The sequence below is a fragment of the Lontra canadensis genome, unplaced genomic scaffold (assembly GCF_010015895.1).
Source record: "Lontra canadensis isolate GAN:19392208 unplaced genomic scaffold, GSC_riverotter_1.0 scaffold15, whole genome shotgun sequence".
Lineage (NCBI taxonomy): Eukaryota > Metazoa > Chordata > Mammalia > Carnivora > Mustelidae > Lontra > Lontra canadensis.
Genome location: NW_022631009.1, coordinates 24780029 through 24798441, shown reverse-complemented (window position 1 = coordinate 24798441; position 18413 = coordinate 24780029). Strand labels below are relative to the sequence as shown.

Genomic DNA, 18413 nt, shown 5'->3' with positions numbered 1-18413 from the left:
GGAGCCCTCTATCCGGCTTCCCTGCTCAGCGGGGAGCCCGCTTCCCCCTCTCCCCCTGCCCGCCATTCCCTTGTTTGTGCTCTCTCTCTGTCAAATGAATAAATAAAATCTTTAAAAGTAAATAAATGAAAAAAATTGTTCTGGATTTAAAAAGACTAAAAGGACATGACAACTAAATACAACACATAAGCCTTGACTAGTAGGAAAAAATGTTTACTTATTCCTTTTTTAAATTCATTTTTTATATGAAGGACATCACTGGGACAAGAGGAGAAAGTTGAATAGGATCTGTGGATCAGAGGGTAATACTGTATCAAAGTAAACTTCCTGATTCTGATGGTTGTACTGTTGTACTTTATTATATAGAAGACTGCTCTTGTTTAGGAAATACAGACTGAAGAATTTATAGAGTGATGAGCATCATGTCGGCAACTTATTCCCAACTGGTTCAGAAAAATTACACACATGAATGCAGTAAAATTTGTGGAAGTTCTTTGTACTATTCTTAAACTTTTCTGTAAGTTTGGAACAGTCTCAAAATATAGCATTAAAAAGTTTAACTTAAAAGGCACAGCAAGCTCAGCTGCTTAAGTGTCCAACTCTTGATTTTTGCTTAGGTCATAATCTCAGGGTCTTGAGATCGAGACCCGAGCTCAGCAGGAGTCTGCTTGAGATTCTGTCTCCCTCTCCCACTGCCCCTCCCCTGTTCCTGCATGTGCACACTAAATAAATAAAGGCACAACAAAATGACATTTTTTGACAATTAGATTATCAAATACCAAAAAGTAGAAGTATATATTCATATATAGATTGAACATCACAATAAATAATACATGCATTGCTCATACATTGCTGGTGAAAGGATAAACTTCTAACCTCTTTAGAAGGCACTTCATCACTATCCATCAAAATGATAAATGCACATACCTTGAAACCAGTACCCTACTTCAAGGTGTTTATCCCACGAATATATTCTCACATATGTATATAATATATAGACATTAACTGTAGCTTTGCTTGTAACAAAAGATACCAAATAATATAAATATCCTTTAATAAAACACTGGTTAAGCATATTTGGCATATCCATAATGATGAAATATTAGTAGCTTTTTAAAACCATAAGGTAGTTCTATGGGGCACCTGAGTGGCTCAGTCCATTGAGCAGAGAACCCTTGATTTCAGGTCAGTTCATGGTCTCAGGATCCTGGGATGGAGCACCATGTATGGCTCTGTGCTCAGCAGAGGGTATGCTTGAGGACCCTGAGATCATGACCTGGGCTAAAGGCAGACACTTAACCAACTGAGCCACCCAGGCACCCCAACAAGCTTTTTCTTAAACAGGGCATACAATGGATCAATTGTTTAACCATCTTCTTTTTTTTTTTTTTTTTAAGATTTTACTTATTTATTTGAGAGAGAGACAGTGAGAGAGAGCATGAGCGAGGAGAAGGTGAGAGGGAGAAGCAGACTCCCCGTGGAGTTGGGAGCCCGATGCGGGACTCGATCCCAGGACTCCGGGATCATGACCCGAGCTGAAGGCAGTCGCTTAACCGACTGAGCCACCCAGGTGCCCTTCTTTTTTTTTTTTTTTTTTTAAGATTTTTTTTTTACTTATTTGAGACAGAGAGAGGTAACAAGAGAGAGCATGAGCAGGGAGGAGTGGGAGAAACAGACTCCCCACTAAGCAGAGCGCACGATGCAGGGCTCAATCCCAGGACCCTGAGATCATGACCTGAGCTTAACCAACTGAGCCACCCAGGTGCCCCAACTGTTTAACTATCTTAAGTAAACCTGCATTTATTTGATAGGAGTATAACACTAACACATTCTGTCCACCTCTGTTCTCATTTGAAGACATGAAAATTTACAATAATTATAAGGTGGCCATGCAAAAGAACCAGCATATGCTTATATGCATTTATTTGTATCAGCTAAAAGAAAATAAAAAATTCTAAGCTTCCCCAAGAATTTATAAACCCGAGAAGGCATCCAACCATTCCCAAGGCCTTCAATTCCAAATGAAAAATACTTATCTAATATCCACAAAGAGATTTTATCACTCCCTTTTTTATCCTTAATCTTCCTCTCTTCACTACGTCATTCCTTACAGCCTATAACATACTATTTTTAAAAAACAGTAACTAGAGGGGCACCTGGGTGGCTCAGTCAGTTAAGCGGCTGCCTTAGGCTCAGGTCATGTTCCTAGGGACCTGGGATCGAGCCCTGCATCGGGCTCCCTGCTCGCAAGAGAGTCTGCTTCTCCCTCTTCCTCTGCCTGTTGCTCTGCCTATTTGTGCTCTCTCTGTCAAATAAATAAATTAAAAAGAGAAAAAAAAGAACAATAACAGAGCCTGGCTGGCTCAGTCAGTACGGTGTTCAACTCTCGATCTCAGGGTTGCGGATTCAAGCCCCACGTTGGGTGCAGAGATTATGTTAAAAAATAAAATCTTAAACAACAACAAAAACCTCTCTGGTCCCATGCTCTCTCCTCAGGATACTATTCTTTCCCTTCACAACCAAATTTATTTTTACATACTTCATTTATTTATATTCAGTGATTCCATTTACCTGTTTCCATTCATTAATTATCTATTACAATATGACTTTTGTTCCATTTTTTGAAACTGTTTCCTCAAATATTACCGAACCCTGAAAACTATGATATCCCAGTAGCTTATTCTTGACTACTTGACTTCTCTGAAGCATTTCAGAGCCAAAGGACTTACCCAAGGGACTTAACCACAAATTTTCCAAGATCCTTTCATTCAATCATAATATGTTTTTTCTAATTCATACTATCTGATTTAAAAACCTGAAAAGGGGAAAGTTCCTGCCTTCGTATTCACACTTTAGTCAGGTAAATAAATAAAATACAAAACAAGACAGTGTGGATGAACAGTTTGAGAGAGAACGAGAAGGAATCAGAAAGAATGAAACAATTTCTTTCTGTTTCTAAAGAAAGTAAGTATTGTTCTGAATATTAGGAGGACCAAGGCTTCCTGTATCAGTTTCTGAGGACTGCCATAACAAAGTACCAAATATTAGGTGGCTTAAAACCACAGAATTCATTCTCTCAAAATCTGAAGACCGGAAGTTCAAAATCAAGGTGTCGGCAAAAGCTTTCTCTCTCTGAAGATTCCAGAAAAGAATCTTTCCTTGCCTCTTTCTAGCTTCTGGTGGTTGCCAACGGTCCTTGGTGACCCTGGGCTTGCAGCTGTATTACTCCAATCTCTGACTCGATCATCATGTGGCCTTCTCGCCTTATAAGGACATAATCCATTAGATTTAGGATCCACCCTAACACAGTACGACCTTATTTGATTACAACTGCAAAGCCCCCATTTCCAAATAAGGTTGCATTCGCAAGTACCAGAGGTTAGGACTTAAAACACATCATTTTAGGACACAATTAATTGAACCAACTGTATTTCTCCTTTAATTTTCTCAAGCCAAGGCAAAGAGTAGAGGGTGCAGACAAGACCCAAAAAATTAAAAAAAAAAAAAAAAGTTTTTTTAAAAGACAGAAGAGAGCCCTTCTAGCACAACCTCCAAAAAGGCATTTACCCTGAGCCATGGATGAAGTCATTAGTGGTAGACCTGATGTGAAATGTTGGGATCCAGGAGCAGTCAAGAAACAATTCTTGAGATGTCTTTGGTGCAAAAAGGTGGTTTTATTAGAGCACACAGACAAGATTGTGGGCAGAAGGAGCTGCAATGGGGTTGTGAGGAGTGGCTGATTATATACTTTCAAGATGGAAGGAGTTTAGGGATAGTGTACTCTCTAAGGAATTTGGAAGCAAGCTTGCCAGGACCTTGAAGAGCTAGCTATTATTAAGAAAAAGTCATTTACTACTGTCTACTATAACCTTAGTCATGAGACCCTTCAGATGTACATCGGTGGGCCACATGCGTGGCGGATGATTACTAACATATATCTTGGCGAGTGGGGGTTAAGAAAAAGGAAGTTTCCAAACAGATTGTTATGTGTTAAAGACTTACAAGATCCTGGAGGTAGGGCTAATGCCAAGCTAAGGTTGCCTTTTGCCCTTAGTAAAGTATTAACATTGAGGCAGTTGAGTTCCTTGAGAAACGTCACTCTACCTGTCCCAAATACTTGTCAGTGGGCTGTAAGCTGTAAGGAAGTTTAATCTTTTTTTTCTCCTGCCTTTGTTCTCCACATCAGACCTACACCTTCATTCTCACACAAGGACTATTACCTGCAAAGGTACTGGGTTATAAAGAGACCTGAAATGCCCAGTGAAGTTCAGTGGAATGAAAATATACTCATTAGGGCACTTTCAGTTGAGAAAGAAACCAAACTTAAGCCAGCTTAGGCAAAAATGATATTACTGATGAAGTGGATATTAAGTATTATGTATTATTAAGAAATCTTAAGAAATACATGCTGAGGGGTGCCTAGGTAACTCAGTCGTTAAGCATCTGCCTTCAGCTCAGGTCATGATCCCAGGGTCCTGGGATCAAGCTTTGCATCAGGCTCCCTGCTTGGCAGGAAGCCTGCTTCTCCCTCTCCCATTCCCCCTTGTGTTCCCTCTCTCACTGTGTGTCTGTCAAAAAAATAAAATCTTAAAAAAAAAAAAAAAAGAAAGAAATACATGCTGAAGTATTAAGGGATGATATGGCATAACATCTGCAACTTATTTTCAAATGATCCAGGAAAAAAATGGACATATGGGGGGAAAGAGGAAAGCAAAATGTTAACAACTATAGTATTTAGGATGATAATTATTCTTTCAACTTCTCTACATGCAGGAAATTTTTCAAAATAAACAGATGATGAGGGAAAATGAGGACATATTTTAACTGGGACAAACCGGCTTAGACCCCACTTCGGGGAGGGGTGTGGATCTAGGATTAAAAAGATGTAAAAAGGTGAATTATACTACAAAGATCTCTCATCTCCATACTTTTTCTACATAAAACATTCCTCTCCAGTAATCCACCAAAGAAAGCAAGATGTTTCTCACAGTGTTCTTTTCCCCAATTAACCTCTCTCTGAATGAGAGGCAGGAGGGTGTCAGGAGGTTGGCAAAGGTCCCCCAGTCCAGTAAATGTATTAAATCAGAGAAGGGATTAAGGGATTAAGGGTTGAGTAAATTAACTCCCTCTTCAATTTATCTTAACTCTTAACTCCCTTCTCATATTTAGCAGGTTAAAGAGTGAGAAACTATAGAACAAAAATACAGCAGCAAATCAGTAACAAGGAATGTATTACAGCCTAAATATCATTCCCTAGTGAAGAGATTAGCCACCATAATAGAAAAAGAAAGAGGAATAGATGGATCATTATCTGTCACAGGCTTGGCGGTAGAGAAGAAAACCTGGGAGAACAGGATATTCACTTAACAAAGATGGAAGAAAAATAAAAGGAAGGACAAGGAGAAAAGAAACAAGGAGAGAGCAAATCAATGAGACAGTGCAGCTGATAAACTGCCATACCCAGAGCTGTCTTTAGGGATCTCAGATCCCTATAAAAAGTGCTTCTCAACTTTGTCCTGACACCATCACAGCTTTTGAAAAATTATAAGGAACACATAAACGAAACTAGGAATCCTAGTCAGTTGGGAAAATACAGAATTCTTTTCTCCCCCAACAAGAAATAAACGCATTCATAGGTAAAATTTATTAATCCTCACAAATCTCAAGAACTTCCTTCAAAATGTTAAGGATTCTTACTGATTTGTACTGGTTTCTTAAGCATGACAATTACTCTTCTGTAGACCAGCAGATGGGGCTCTCTCCCTGAATCTGTTTATTCAACCAAAAAAATGAATGTTATTTGGAAAAATGTAGTCTTATGTTGTCTTTCGAAGGCCAAATAAACATGAGTAAACAACCCTATTTATTGTTTTAATTACTTCTAAAATATTAATTTCTAAGAGATAAAAAAAGAAACAATCATTATTTTAACTCAATTCAACAATGCAGGGAGGAAGCTCTGTTAAATCCTTGGTTCTCCTTCAGTTATGTACCCTTATAATGCAAATCTAACTGATCTGAAGGTACTCCATGAACTATTATTAATTAACAGTTTTACTCATTTCAAGTTCACCTCTACAACTTAGTACTCTTAACACAGTTTTTAATTTTTTTTTTAAATAGGCTCCATGCCCAATGTAGGGCTTGAACCCATGACCCTGAGATTAAGAGTCATATGGTCTACCCCAACATGGTTTTTATAACTTTTTTAATCAAATCTTTAAACAGAATTTATTTTGGTACTTGAGGAACATACCATACTTGACCAACAAGTTCACAATGAACAGTCTTAGATATCTATTATAAAGTACAAGATTTGAACTACATGGCTGTTAACCCAATCACTAAAGAAATTATGACCAAAAAAATCTGAATTGCCAACAATCTAGAGGTTTTACAACACTTTTCAATATAACATTCATTCTTGAAACAGTCAATTTAAATAATACTACAGTGTAAACCTAATCAATAAAAAGAATAAATAAATAAAAAGAAGTCTTACCTGTATGAGGTGGATCTAACATTGCCATTACAGATGCTTCAGAATAGTGTTTTCCACTGTTATTATGACCATGGTTAATTTCTCTAATGCTTCCCTCGGTAGACAGATTTGAACTGCATATTCTGGGATTATTTTGTAACTGGAGAAAGGTATTCTCACTTGCAACAGCCTAAAAGAAGGGAAGATACATTTTATGCAGAAATTAAATCTAATTCCCCATATTTTTACACAGCAGATTCCTAATTTAAAATATAAACTACCAGTTTCTCTATATCTTAATAGGGAATAGATATTTTAAAATAAATTTAAAACCCAATTTTTAGGGGCACCTGAGTGGCTCGGTGTGTTAAGTATCTGCCTTCAGCTCAGGTCATGATCCTGGGTTCCTGGGATCGAGCCCCTCATCATGGGGAGCGTGCTTCTCCCTCTCCCGGTGATCCTCCCGCTGCTTGTGCTCTCTCACTCTCTCTCAAATAAATAAATTCTTAAAAAAAAAAAAATTTAAAAATAAATAAATAAATAAATCCAATTTTTACTATTAAACTAGTTTTAATTATGTTATAAAAGCTGAAACACACAAAAGAATGAAAATTGTGCTTATAATTATAGTGTATGTTACACAACATATCAGGAGAGTTTTTAAACATCATCACATGCCATTTCTCAGAGACAATTGCTCTCTTTTGCAAAGTTTCTCAATATTAAAATCAATACTTCAATATTCTCCATTTTTTATGTGGGATAGTGGTACTGTCACTGCGTTGTTTACAGAGACAAATATTAAACTGTTTACAAGTGAAAAGATATTCCTGGGATTGGCATCAAAATAATGAGTATGCTGCACCAAAAATAATGAGATACCTAAGAATAAACCTAACCAAAGAGGTGAAAGACCTGTACTGTAAAAACTATGAAAGAAATTGAAGGTGACACAAAGAAATGGAAAGACATTTCATACTCATGGATTGGAAGAACAAATACTGTTAAAATGTCTATACTACCCAAAGTAATCTACATGTTTAATGCAATCCCTATCAAATACTGACACCATTTTTCACAGAACTAGAACAAACAACACTAAAATTTGTATGGAACTACAAAAGATCCCAAATAGTCAAATTAATCTTGAAAAAGAAAAGCAAAGCTGGCATCACAATTCCAGACTTCAGGTTATATTACAAAGCTGTAGTAATCAAAACAGTAATGGTGCTGGCACCAAAAAAGACATAGATCAATGGAACAGAATAGAAAATCCAGACATAAAACCCCTAACTATATGGTCAATTAATGTTCAACAAAGCAGGAAGGAATATTCAGTGGGAAAAAGACAGTCTCTTCAACAAATGGTATTGGGAAAACTGGACAGCAACATGCAGAAAAATGAAATTGGACCACTTTCTTACACCATACACAAAAAGAAATTCAACATGGAGGGGCACACGGATGGCTCAGTCGGTTAAGTGTCTGACTCTTGATTTCAGCTCACATCATCATCTCAGGGTTGTGAGACTGAATCCCCCACTGGGATCCATGCAGGGCATGGAGCCTGCTTAAGATTCTCTCTCCCTCTTCTTCTATCCCTCCCCACCTCAAAAATGGATTAAAGACCTAAATGTGAGACCTGAAACCATAAAAATCCTAGAAGATAGCACAGGCAATAATTTCTCTGATATTGGTCATAGGAACTCTTTCCTAGATAAGTCCCCTGAGGCAAGGGAAACAGAAGCAAAAATAAACTTGGACTAAATCAAAATAAAAAGCTTCTCCACAGCAAAGGAAATAGCCAACAGAACTAAAAGGCAACCTATGGAATGGGAGAAGATATTTGCAAATGACATATGTATTAAAGGCTTAGTATCCAAAATATATAAAAAACTTATGCAATACCCCAAAAACAAGTATTCCAATTAAAGAATGGACAAAAGGGATGAACTAACATTTCCCCAAGAAAGACATACAGATGGCCAACAGACACATGAAAAAGATACTCATCATCACTCACCATCAGGGAAATGCAAATCAAAATTACAATGAGTTATCACCTCACACTTGTCAGAACAGCTAAAATCAACAACATAAGAAACAAGAGATGTTGGCAAGGATATGGAGAAAAAGGAACCCTCTTGCATTATTGGTGGGAATGCACACTGGTGTAGCCACTGGAAAACAGTATGGAGGTTCCTCAAAAAGTTAAAAACAGGGGTGCCTTGGTGGCTCATTTGGATAAGCGGCTGGCCTTCAGCTCAGGTCATGATCTTGGGGTCCTGGGATCAAGCCCAACATCAGGGTCCACACTCAATGGGGGTTCTGCTTCTCCCTCTCCCTCTGCCCCCCTCCATGCTCACACACGCACATACACTCTCGTTCTCTCTCAAATAAATAAAATCTTAAAAGAGAAAAAAGTTAAAAATAGAACTACCCTGTGATCCAGCAATGGCACTACTAGGTATTTACCCAAAGAATACAGAAACATTAATTTAAAGGGATACATGTACTCCCCCATGTTTACAGCAGTCTTATTTACAATAGCCAGGATATGGAAGCAGCCCAAGTGTCTATCAACTGACGAATGGATAAAGATGATGTGGTATCTTTTGTATATACATGGAATATTATTCAGCCATGAAAAAGAATGAAATCTTGCCATTTGCAATGACATGGAGACAGAGAGTATAAAGCTAAGTGAAATAAATTAGAGAAAGACAAATATCATATGATTTCACTCATATGTGGAATTTAAGAAAAAAAAAATGAGCAAAGGGGAATAAAAAGAGCAAGAGAAAAACCAAGAAACAGACCCTTAACCATAGAGAACAAACTGTTACCAGAGGGGAGATATAGAGGGGTGGGTAAAATAGGTGATGGAGATTAAGGAGTATATGTCATGATGAGCACTGAGTGATTAAAATAAAAACAAAGGGACGCCTGGGCAGCTCAGTCACTTAAGCCACTGCCTTCGGCTCAGGTCATGATCTCAGGGTCCTGGGATCGAGTCCTGCATCAGGCTCCTTGCTTGGCAGGGAGCCTGCTTCTCTCTCCGCCTCTGCCTGCTTGTGCTTGCTCTCTCTCTCTGACAAATAAATAAATAAATAAAATCTTAAAAAAATAAAATAAAAACACAAGGGGTGCCTGGCTGGCTCATTCAGCAAAGCATGCAACTCTTAATCTCAGGGTTGTAAATTCAAGCCCCATGCTGGATGTAGAGATTACTTAAAAACAGAATCTTTGGGGCACCTGGGTGGCTCAGTGGGTTAAAGCCTCTGCTTTCAGCTCAGCTCATGATCTCAGGGTCCTGGGATCGAGCCCCACATCAGGCTCTCTGCTCAGTGGGGAGACTGCTTCCCTCTCTCTCTCTCTCTGCTTCCCTCTCTGCCTACTTATGATCTCTGTCGAATAAATAAATAAAATCTTTAAAAAAATCTTTAAAAATAAAATAAAAACTTTAAAAAAATAATGAGTAGGAAGGAATTGGGCAGGGAGTTGAAAAGGTAAAAATGAAATAAGATTGGTCATGAATTGACATCTGTTGAAGCTACATAATGGTACATAAGGGTTTTTTTATATAAACTATTTTCTCTATTTTTGTATATGTATTTGTTTTCTATTGCTGTTGTAAAAAGCTACCACAAATTTAGTGGCTTAAGGCAATGCAAAATTATCATTTTGTAATTCTGTATGTTAGAACTCTAACTTGGGTCTTACTGGGCTAAAATCAAGGTGATGAGTAGGGATGTACCCCTTTCTGGAAGCTCTGGAGAGAATACATTTCCTTGTCTTTGCAAACTTCTAAGTCATTTTTTGGCTTGTGGTCCCCTTCCCCTATCCTCAAAGCCAGCTACTCTGCATCTCTCTGACCCTGCTTCCCTAACCACATCTAACACTCTCTTCTGTCTCCCTCTTACTGGGCACACCCAGATAATCCAGGATAACCTCCCAATCTCAGGGTCTTTAACATTAATGACTTAGTCTAACTTCCTTTTGCCATATAAGGTAACATATTCACAGGATTAAAATATGGATGTTTTTGGAAGTCCATTTTTCTGCCTCCCAGACTATGTTTAAATTTTTTCTTTAAGATTTGAGAGAGAGCACGTGCATGCAAATGGGGGTAGAGGGAGAGAGAGCATCCCAAGCAGACATCCACTGAGCAGGGAGCCCAATGCAGGCTTGACCCTGAGATCATGACCTGAGTCAAAATCAATAGTCAGTCATTCAACCACTGAGCCACCCTGACACCCCTGAATCCTTTTAAATATAACTCACAATAACACATATCCCTATAAATATTCTTATTAAAATAAATTTCAGAATTTAAAAATTCAAAAAACCTATCTTGTAAGATTTTACAGTAAGTCATAGTAATATACTAATGAACACCATAATTTTACTTTTACATCATTTCAAACTTAAGGAAACATTATAGAAATAAATACAAGGAAATCCTAGATGGCATTTGCCCAGATTTACCATTTGTTTACATTTTGCTTCATTTGTTTTCCTTTCCTCCCTTTCTCCCTCTCTTTCTTTGTGTGTCTGTCTATATGTGTTATGGGCCCAGCACACTTCCACTGCATGACTCTGCTTGTCTGTATATGTCAATATCTGAGATTAAACTGGAGACATTGTGCTCCTTTACCTCTAAATATTTCAAGATATGTTTACAAAGAGCAAAGTCACTCTTCCACAATCACAGTAAAATTATCAAGATCAGGATTTCTTATTGGTATATTATTTAACCCACAGTCCACATTCAAATTCAGTCACTTTTCCCAATAATATCATTTATAGTATTTTCCCTAAGCCAGGACCCAATCCCAGATGATATATTACATTTAGTAAGCATATTTCTGTAGTTTCTAATCTAGAATAATTCCTTAACCTTTACTTGTCTTTTGGGACTTTGACACTTTTAAAGAGTATAGGCCAATTATTTCCTAGAATGTCCCAATACGGACTGTCTCATGTTTCCTTATAATTAGCTTCAGGTTATGCCATTTGGACAGAAATACCATAGTTCATCATATCAAGACGCACATAGTATCCATTTGTCCCATTACTGTAAGTATATACTAGATAAAGGTAGTATCTGCTAGGTCTCCCTGCAAAGTCAGTTTTTTCCCCTTTGTAATTTTTTAAAAGTATATAGTGAGGAGATGGTTGAGTCTATTCAAATACCCTGGGGCACTTGGGTAACTCAGTTAAGTGCCCGAGTCTGGATCTCAGTTCAGGTCCTGATCCCTGGGTCATGAGTTCAAGCACCACGCTGGGCTCCACACTGGGCATGGGGCCTACTTTTAAAAAATTAATTAACTAGATTAAGGTGTATGTGTATGTGTACACACATATATATACATACTACTTCCTTAAACATTCATCCACTAGTTTTGGTATCTACTGAATTTTTTTTTTTGACAACACAAATGACTGTCTAATGCCAACAACTGCTGCAGAAAGCAAGACAGGTGAGTAGGAACATAAGTGGTTCTAGCCAATGTCCACGCATCTAGGAAGTAGTGACATTTATGGTCCTCAAACTTCCTTCTAGAGTTCATACTGACCAGTCCCTTAAATTGTTTTAAGAATTACACAGATTCTGTTCCATGGATTAAGAACTAATATGTAAACTCTTTGTTATAGAGTGCACTAATATTAAATGTCTTAATTCCATCTTAAAATCCTAGTATATTGTAGGTGGGTAAGTGTTCCCGTATAACAAATATGCAACTTAAAAGCCCTCTTTTAGGAGGGTATGTGATATGGTGAGTGCTGTGAAGTGTATAAACCTAGCGATTCAAAGACCTGTACCCCTGGGGCTAATAATACATTATATGTTTATAAAAAAGTAAAAAAAATAAAAAATAAAAGCCCTCTTTTATCCCCAGAAATAATTCATAAGCAAATATTATTGTGTGCTAACAAGCTCCTTTAATTGGAATATCAAAAGCAGTTTTCTCTTCAGCCCTGGCTTAAAGATATCCCTATATTTTTTTAATTGAGTTTAATTGACATAAAACATTAGTTTCAGATGTACAACAGTAATGATTCAGTATTTGTATATATTGCAAACTGATCACCATAATAAGTCTAGTTAAATCCATCACCATACACAGTTACAAAATTTTTTTTCTTGTGATGAGAACTTTTAAGATCTACTGTTTTGTAACTTAGGGCATCCACTGATATCTTCTAACACCATCACTTCTATTATTATGATTTAGCACTCCACTTTAAGATCTTAGCTTACTCTTCTCCCCATATATTTTACTTATACTAGTATAGATTCAGACTCCTATATAATTCAATTAGCATATTTATTTTGACACTCATTTTTGTTCCAGATTTTGTATTTATCAGACCAAACAAATAAAAATGCCTGAAGTTATCAAAACAATATTATTTTCATCTAAGATGAGAAATAATTTAAGAACAAAAATTTAGGAATGGGCTAGACTAAGGAGAAGTTCACTGGAGTGAACTGCTAAGGCTTCTCATGTTGCCTTGCTTAAAACAGCTGTACAATTTCAAAAATGCCTATTTCAAAAATGCCTAGTTTTTAAAAATAACTATTTAGTTTCCTGATAGAATTAAAAGAAGAAAAGAGTAAATCAATGGTTTTGCTCTCAAATTAGTCCTTAGAAACTACATCAAAAAATAAACCTTAAGACAATGGTGTCAAAATGATTAATGGGTAAAGAAGAGTCTTTTTAACATCCTGGAACAACACAGTATCCACGTACAAAAGAAAGAAGTTGGACCCCTACCTCACACCACATACAAAAATGAACTCAAAAATGGGACAGACTAAAATGTAAGAACTAAAACTACAAAACTCTTAGAATACATGAGACAAGGGGGAAAAAATCTGTATATACAGTGACAGATGATAATTACACTTATTACAGTAATCATTTGACAATATCTACAAATATCAAACCATTATGTTGTATACCTGAATATAATGCTGTATGTCAATCACACCTCAATAAAAAACAAATGAGTTTGTTTTGTTTTGTTTTAAGATTTTTCAGTAACTCTCTACATCCAACATGGGGTTCAAACTCATGACTCATCAACAATCACATGCTCTACTGACTGAGCCAACTAGGCACACCAAAAAAACAAATTAATTTTAAAAATAAATAAAATACAGGGGTGCTTGGGTGGCTCAGTTGGTTAAGCATCTGACTCTTGGTTTCAGCTCAGGTCTTAATCTCAGGGTCACGAGATTGAGTCCCACGTCTGGGAGTGGAGCCTGCTTAAGATTCTCTTTCTCTCTCTCTCCCTCTACTACCTCTTCCTCTCTAAAAAATAAAACAATTAATAAAATCAGATACAGGAGTAACTCTTCATGACCTTCTTAGATAAAATACCAAAATCATAAGTACCAACACCAAAAAAATTAGATAAATTGGACTTAATCAAATTTAAATCTTCTGTGCTACAAATGATACTATCAAGAAAGTGAATAATCAACAGAATGAGAGAAAATATTTGCAAATAGTATATCTGATAAGGGACCTGTAGCTAAATATATATATATATATATATATATATTTAAGATTTTTATTTATTTATTTGACAGATAGAGACAGCAAGAGAGGGAACACAAGCAGGGAGAGTGGGAGAAGGAGAAGCAGGCTTCCCAATGAGCAGGAAGCCAGATGTGGGGTTTGGTCCCAGGACCCTGGGATCATGACCTGAGCCGAAGGCAGATGCCCAATGACTGAACCACCCAGGAGCCCCTAAAATATATTTTTTAAAATAACACTCTTGGGTTGCCTGGTTGGCTCAGTTAATGAAGCATGGGACTTATGATCTCAGGGTTGTGAATTCAAGCCCCATGTTAGATGTAGGGATTAATAAAAAATTAAAATTAAATTTAAGTTAAATTTTAAAAAGATCCTTAAAAACGAAAAACTCTTACAACTCTGTAACAAAAAGCAAATAATACAACTTTACAAAGGTCAAAAGATCTAGGGGCACCTGGATGGCTCAGTTAAACATCCAATTCTTGCTTTTGACTCAGGTCATGATCTCAGGGTTCTGGGATCAAGCCCCACACTGGGATCTACGTTCAGCATGGAGTCTGCTGGAAAGTCTCTCTCTCTCCACCCCCGCACCCCGCCCTTCCCTGCTCTCTAAAATAAATGAATAAATCTTTTAAAAAACACTCAAAGGTCAAAGGATCTGAATAGTCCAAAGAAGATATCCAAATGGCCAATAAGCACATGTAAAGATGCTCAACAACATTAGCCACCAGTGATGCACAAATCAAAACCATAAATGAGATACTACTTCACCCACTAGTAGACTACAATCAAAAAGAGAAGAGTAAGTGTTGATAAAGATGTGGAGAAATTGAAACCCTCATACGTTGATGGCAGGAACTAAAATACAGCAGCCACCTTGGCAAAGAGTACAGCAGTTCGTCAATGAAAGGTTAAACAAAGTTACATGATCCAGCAATTCCATAACTAGGAATGTACCCAAGAAAAATGAAAACACATGTCTACACAAAAACTTGTACACAAATGTTCACAAGCATTATTAATAACTCATAATTTGAAAAGTGGAAACAATCCAAATGCCTGTCAACTGACAGATAAATAAAATGTGGTATATTAATACATTATACAGTAAGGTAGGCAGAACAATGCTTCCCAAAGATGTCTATACTAATCCCCAGAATCTGTGAATATGTTAAAAGAAAGGCAAAAGAATTATGTAGATGTGATTAAGATGTGCTTAAAGTAATCTCTCCTGAAATGGAGAGACTGTCCCGGTTTATCGAGGTTGGTCCAGTCTAATCAAATGATTCCCAGTCTGAGGGAACCAGAGACATAATAACATGAGAACTGAAACTGTCATTACTGGCTTTGAAAATAAAAGGGAAAAAATAAAATGCAGGTGGACTACTGAACCTAAAAAAGGCAAAGGAAACAGCTTCTCCCCTAAATGAATGAATGCAGTTCTGCCAACACCTTTTGCAAGTATCTTCTCCCATTCCATAGGCTGTTTTTAGTTTCATTGATTGTATCCTTTGCTGTGCAGAAGCTTTTCATGTTGACAAAGTCCCAATAGTTCATTTTTGCTTTTATTTCCCTTGCTTCTAGAGATGTGTCTAGTAAGAAATTGATATGGCAGAAGTCAAAGAGCTTGTTGCTTGTGTTCTCTTCTAGGATTTTGATGGATTTGTGTCTCACATTTAGGTCTTTCACCATCTTGAATTTATTTTTGTGTATGGTGTAAGAAAGTAGTCCTGTTTCACTCTTGTTGTCCAGTTTTCCGAACACCAGGTTAAAGAAACTGTCTTTTTTCCAATGGATATTCTTTCCCGCTTTGTTGAAGATTAGTTGACCAGAGTTGTGGTTCTCTCTCATTCCTAGGTTCTCTATTCTGTTGCAATGATCAAAGTGTTTGTTTTTGTGCCAGTACCAAACTGTCTTGATGATTACAGCTTTGTAATACAGCTTGAAGTCCAGAATTATGATACCTCCAGACTTGGTTTTCTTTTTAAACATTACCTTGGCTACTCAGGGTCTTTTCTAGTTCCATACAAATTGTAGAACTATTTGTTCTAACTTTGTGAAAAATGCTGGTGTTATTTTGATAAAGATTGCCCTGAATGTGTAGATAGAATAGACACTTTAATAATATTTGTTCTTTTAATCCATAAGCATGGAATAATTCTCCATTTCTTTGTGTCTTCAATTTCTTTCAAAAGCCTTCTATAGATTTCAGTGTAGAGATCTTTTATCTTTTTGCTTAGGTTTATTCCTAGGTATGTTATGGTTTTTGGTACAATTGTAAATGGGGTCAATTCCTTGATTTCTCTTTCTACTACTTCATTATTGGTGTATAGAAATGCATCAGATTTCTGTACATTGATTTTATATCCTGCAACTTTGCCGAGTTTATGTATCAGTTCTAGCCATTTTTCGTGGAGTCTTTGGGTTTTCTATACCAACACCTTGATCTTAGCCCAGTGAGACCTATTTTGGACTTCTGACCTACAGAATTATGATAGATTTGTGTTAAGTCACTAAATTTGTGGTAACTTATTATAGAAGCAATAGAAAATTAATAAATTTGGAAATAAAAAGAAATAAATTATTGATACATGCTAAAACATGGGTGAGCCTTGAATACATTATGCTAACTGGAAAAAGTCAGTCACAAAAAGCTACAAGTATAAATATATGATTCTATTTATATGATCGTCCCCAAGAGGCAAATCTACAGAGACAAAAAAAAAAAGATTAGTGGTTGCAAAGGGCTGAAAGACTTGTTGAAAAATGGAGAACAACTGGTAATATATATGAGGTTTCTTTCTGGAATGATGAAAATGTTCTAAAATGGACCTTGGTGATCACTGTAAAACTGTGAATATAATAAAGACCAATGAATTGTAATGGTATGTGAATTGTATCTAATTAAAGCTGTTTTTAAAAAAAGAAACCTTGAATAAAATCTTTAAAAAAAGAAACCTTGAGGGGCGCCTGGGTGGCTTAGTGGGTTAAGGCTCTGCCTTCGGCTCAGGTCATGATCCCAGGGTCCTGGGATAGACCCCAGCATAGGGCTCTCTGCTCAGCAGGGATCCTGCTTCCCCATCTCTCTCTGCCTGCCTCTCCGCATACTTGTGTTCCCTGTCAAATAAATAAATAAAATCATTAAAAAATAAAAATAAACTAAAAATAAAAAATAAGAAAAGATACCTTGGGATGCCTGGCTGGCTCAGTTAAGTACCTGCTTTTGGCTCAGGTCATGATCCCAGCGTCCTGGGATCAAGTCCCACATTGGGCTCCCTCCTCAGCAGGGACCCTGCTTCTCCCTCTCCCTCTGTCCTTCTTCCCCTCCCCACAGACTTGTTCTTGCTTTTTCTCTCTCTCTTAAATGAATAAAATCTTTTAAAAAATGAAAAAATAAAAAATAGGGGCACCTGGGTGGCTCAGTCATTGAGCATCTGCCTTCAGCTCAGGTCGTAATCCTGGGGTACTGGGATTGAGCCCCACATCAGGCTACTTGCTCAGCGGGGGTCTGCTTCTCCCTCTCCTTCACCCTCTCCTCCAACCTGCTGTTCCCCCACTTACACACACTCTCTCTTTCTCAAAATAAATAAATAAAATTTTTTTAAAAAATAAAAAAGGAAAAAGAAAATAATTAAAAATAAAACAAAAAAATAAATCTTGTTAAAAAACAGAAACTTGTACTTTCATCTTACATTGTGGCCAGAATTCTAAAGAAATGTAGGCTAAAACTGGGGTGGGGTGCCTGGGTGGCTCAGTCATTACCCATCTGCCTTAGGCTTGGGTCATGATTCTAGGGTCCTGAGATTGAGCCCTATATGGGGCTCCCTGCTGAGCAGGAAGTCTGCTTTTCCCTCTCCCACTCCCCCTACTATGTTCCCTTTCTCTCTGTGTTTCTGTCAAATAAATAAATAAAATCTTAAAAAAAAAAAAAGAAAGAAAAGAAAAGAAAAGAAATGTAGGCTAAAACAAGCACAAGCAGACCAAAAAAGCAGAGTTAAAAACCAGCAGACCCTTTTAACAACAAAAAGACAATCAATTAAAACAATCCATTAAAAACCAGGCAAGGGGGCGGGGGGCACCTGGGTAGCTCAGTTAAGCAGAGCAGCGGCTTTTGGCTCAGGTCATGATCCCAGGGTCCCGGGATCAAGCCCCACATCGGGCTCTGAGCTCAACAGAGAGCCTGCTTCTCCCTCTCCCTGCTGCTCTGCCCACTTGTGCTCTCATTCTATCTGTCAAATAAATAAATAAATAATCTTAAAAAAAAAAAAAAAAACAGGCAAAGGGCACTTGGTTGGCTAAGCTGATTAAGTAACTGCCTTTGGCTCAGGTTGTGATCCCAGAGACCCGGAATCAAGTCCAGCATCAGGCTCCTAGCTCCACGG

General features: G+C 37.3%; 1 protein-coding gene across 1 annotated transcript in view; it reads right to left on the bottom strand.

Annotated features, from left to right (window-relative positions):
* RAD54B (RAD54 homolog B) overlaps positions 1–18413 on the bottom strand; it is a 93266-nt gene that overhangs the window by 70895 nt on the left and 3958 nt on the right. The window contains exon 2 of the mRNA XM_032858696.1: positions 6503–6671. Coding sequence (XP_032714587.1) covers positions 6503–6671 — 169 coding nt within the window. The remainder of the gene's footprint in view (positions 1–6502; positions 6672–18413) is intronic.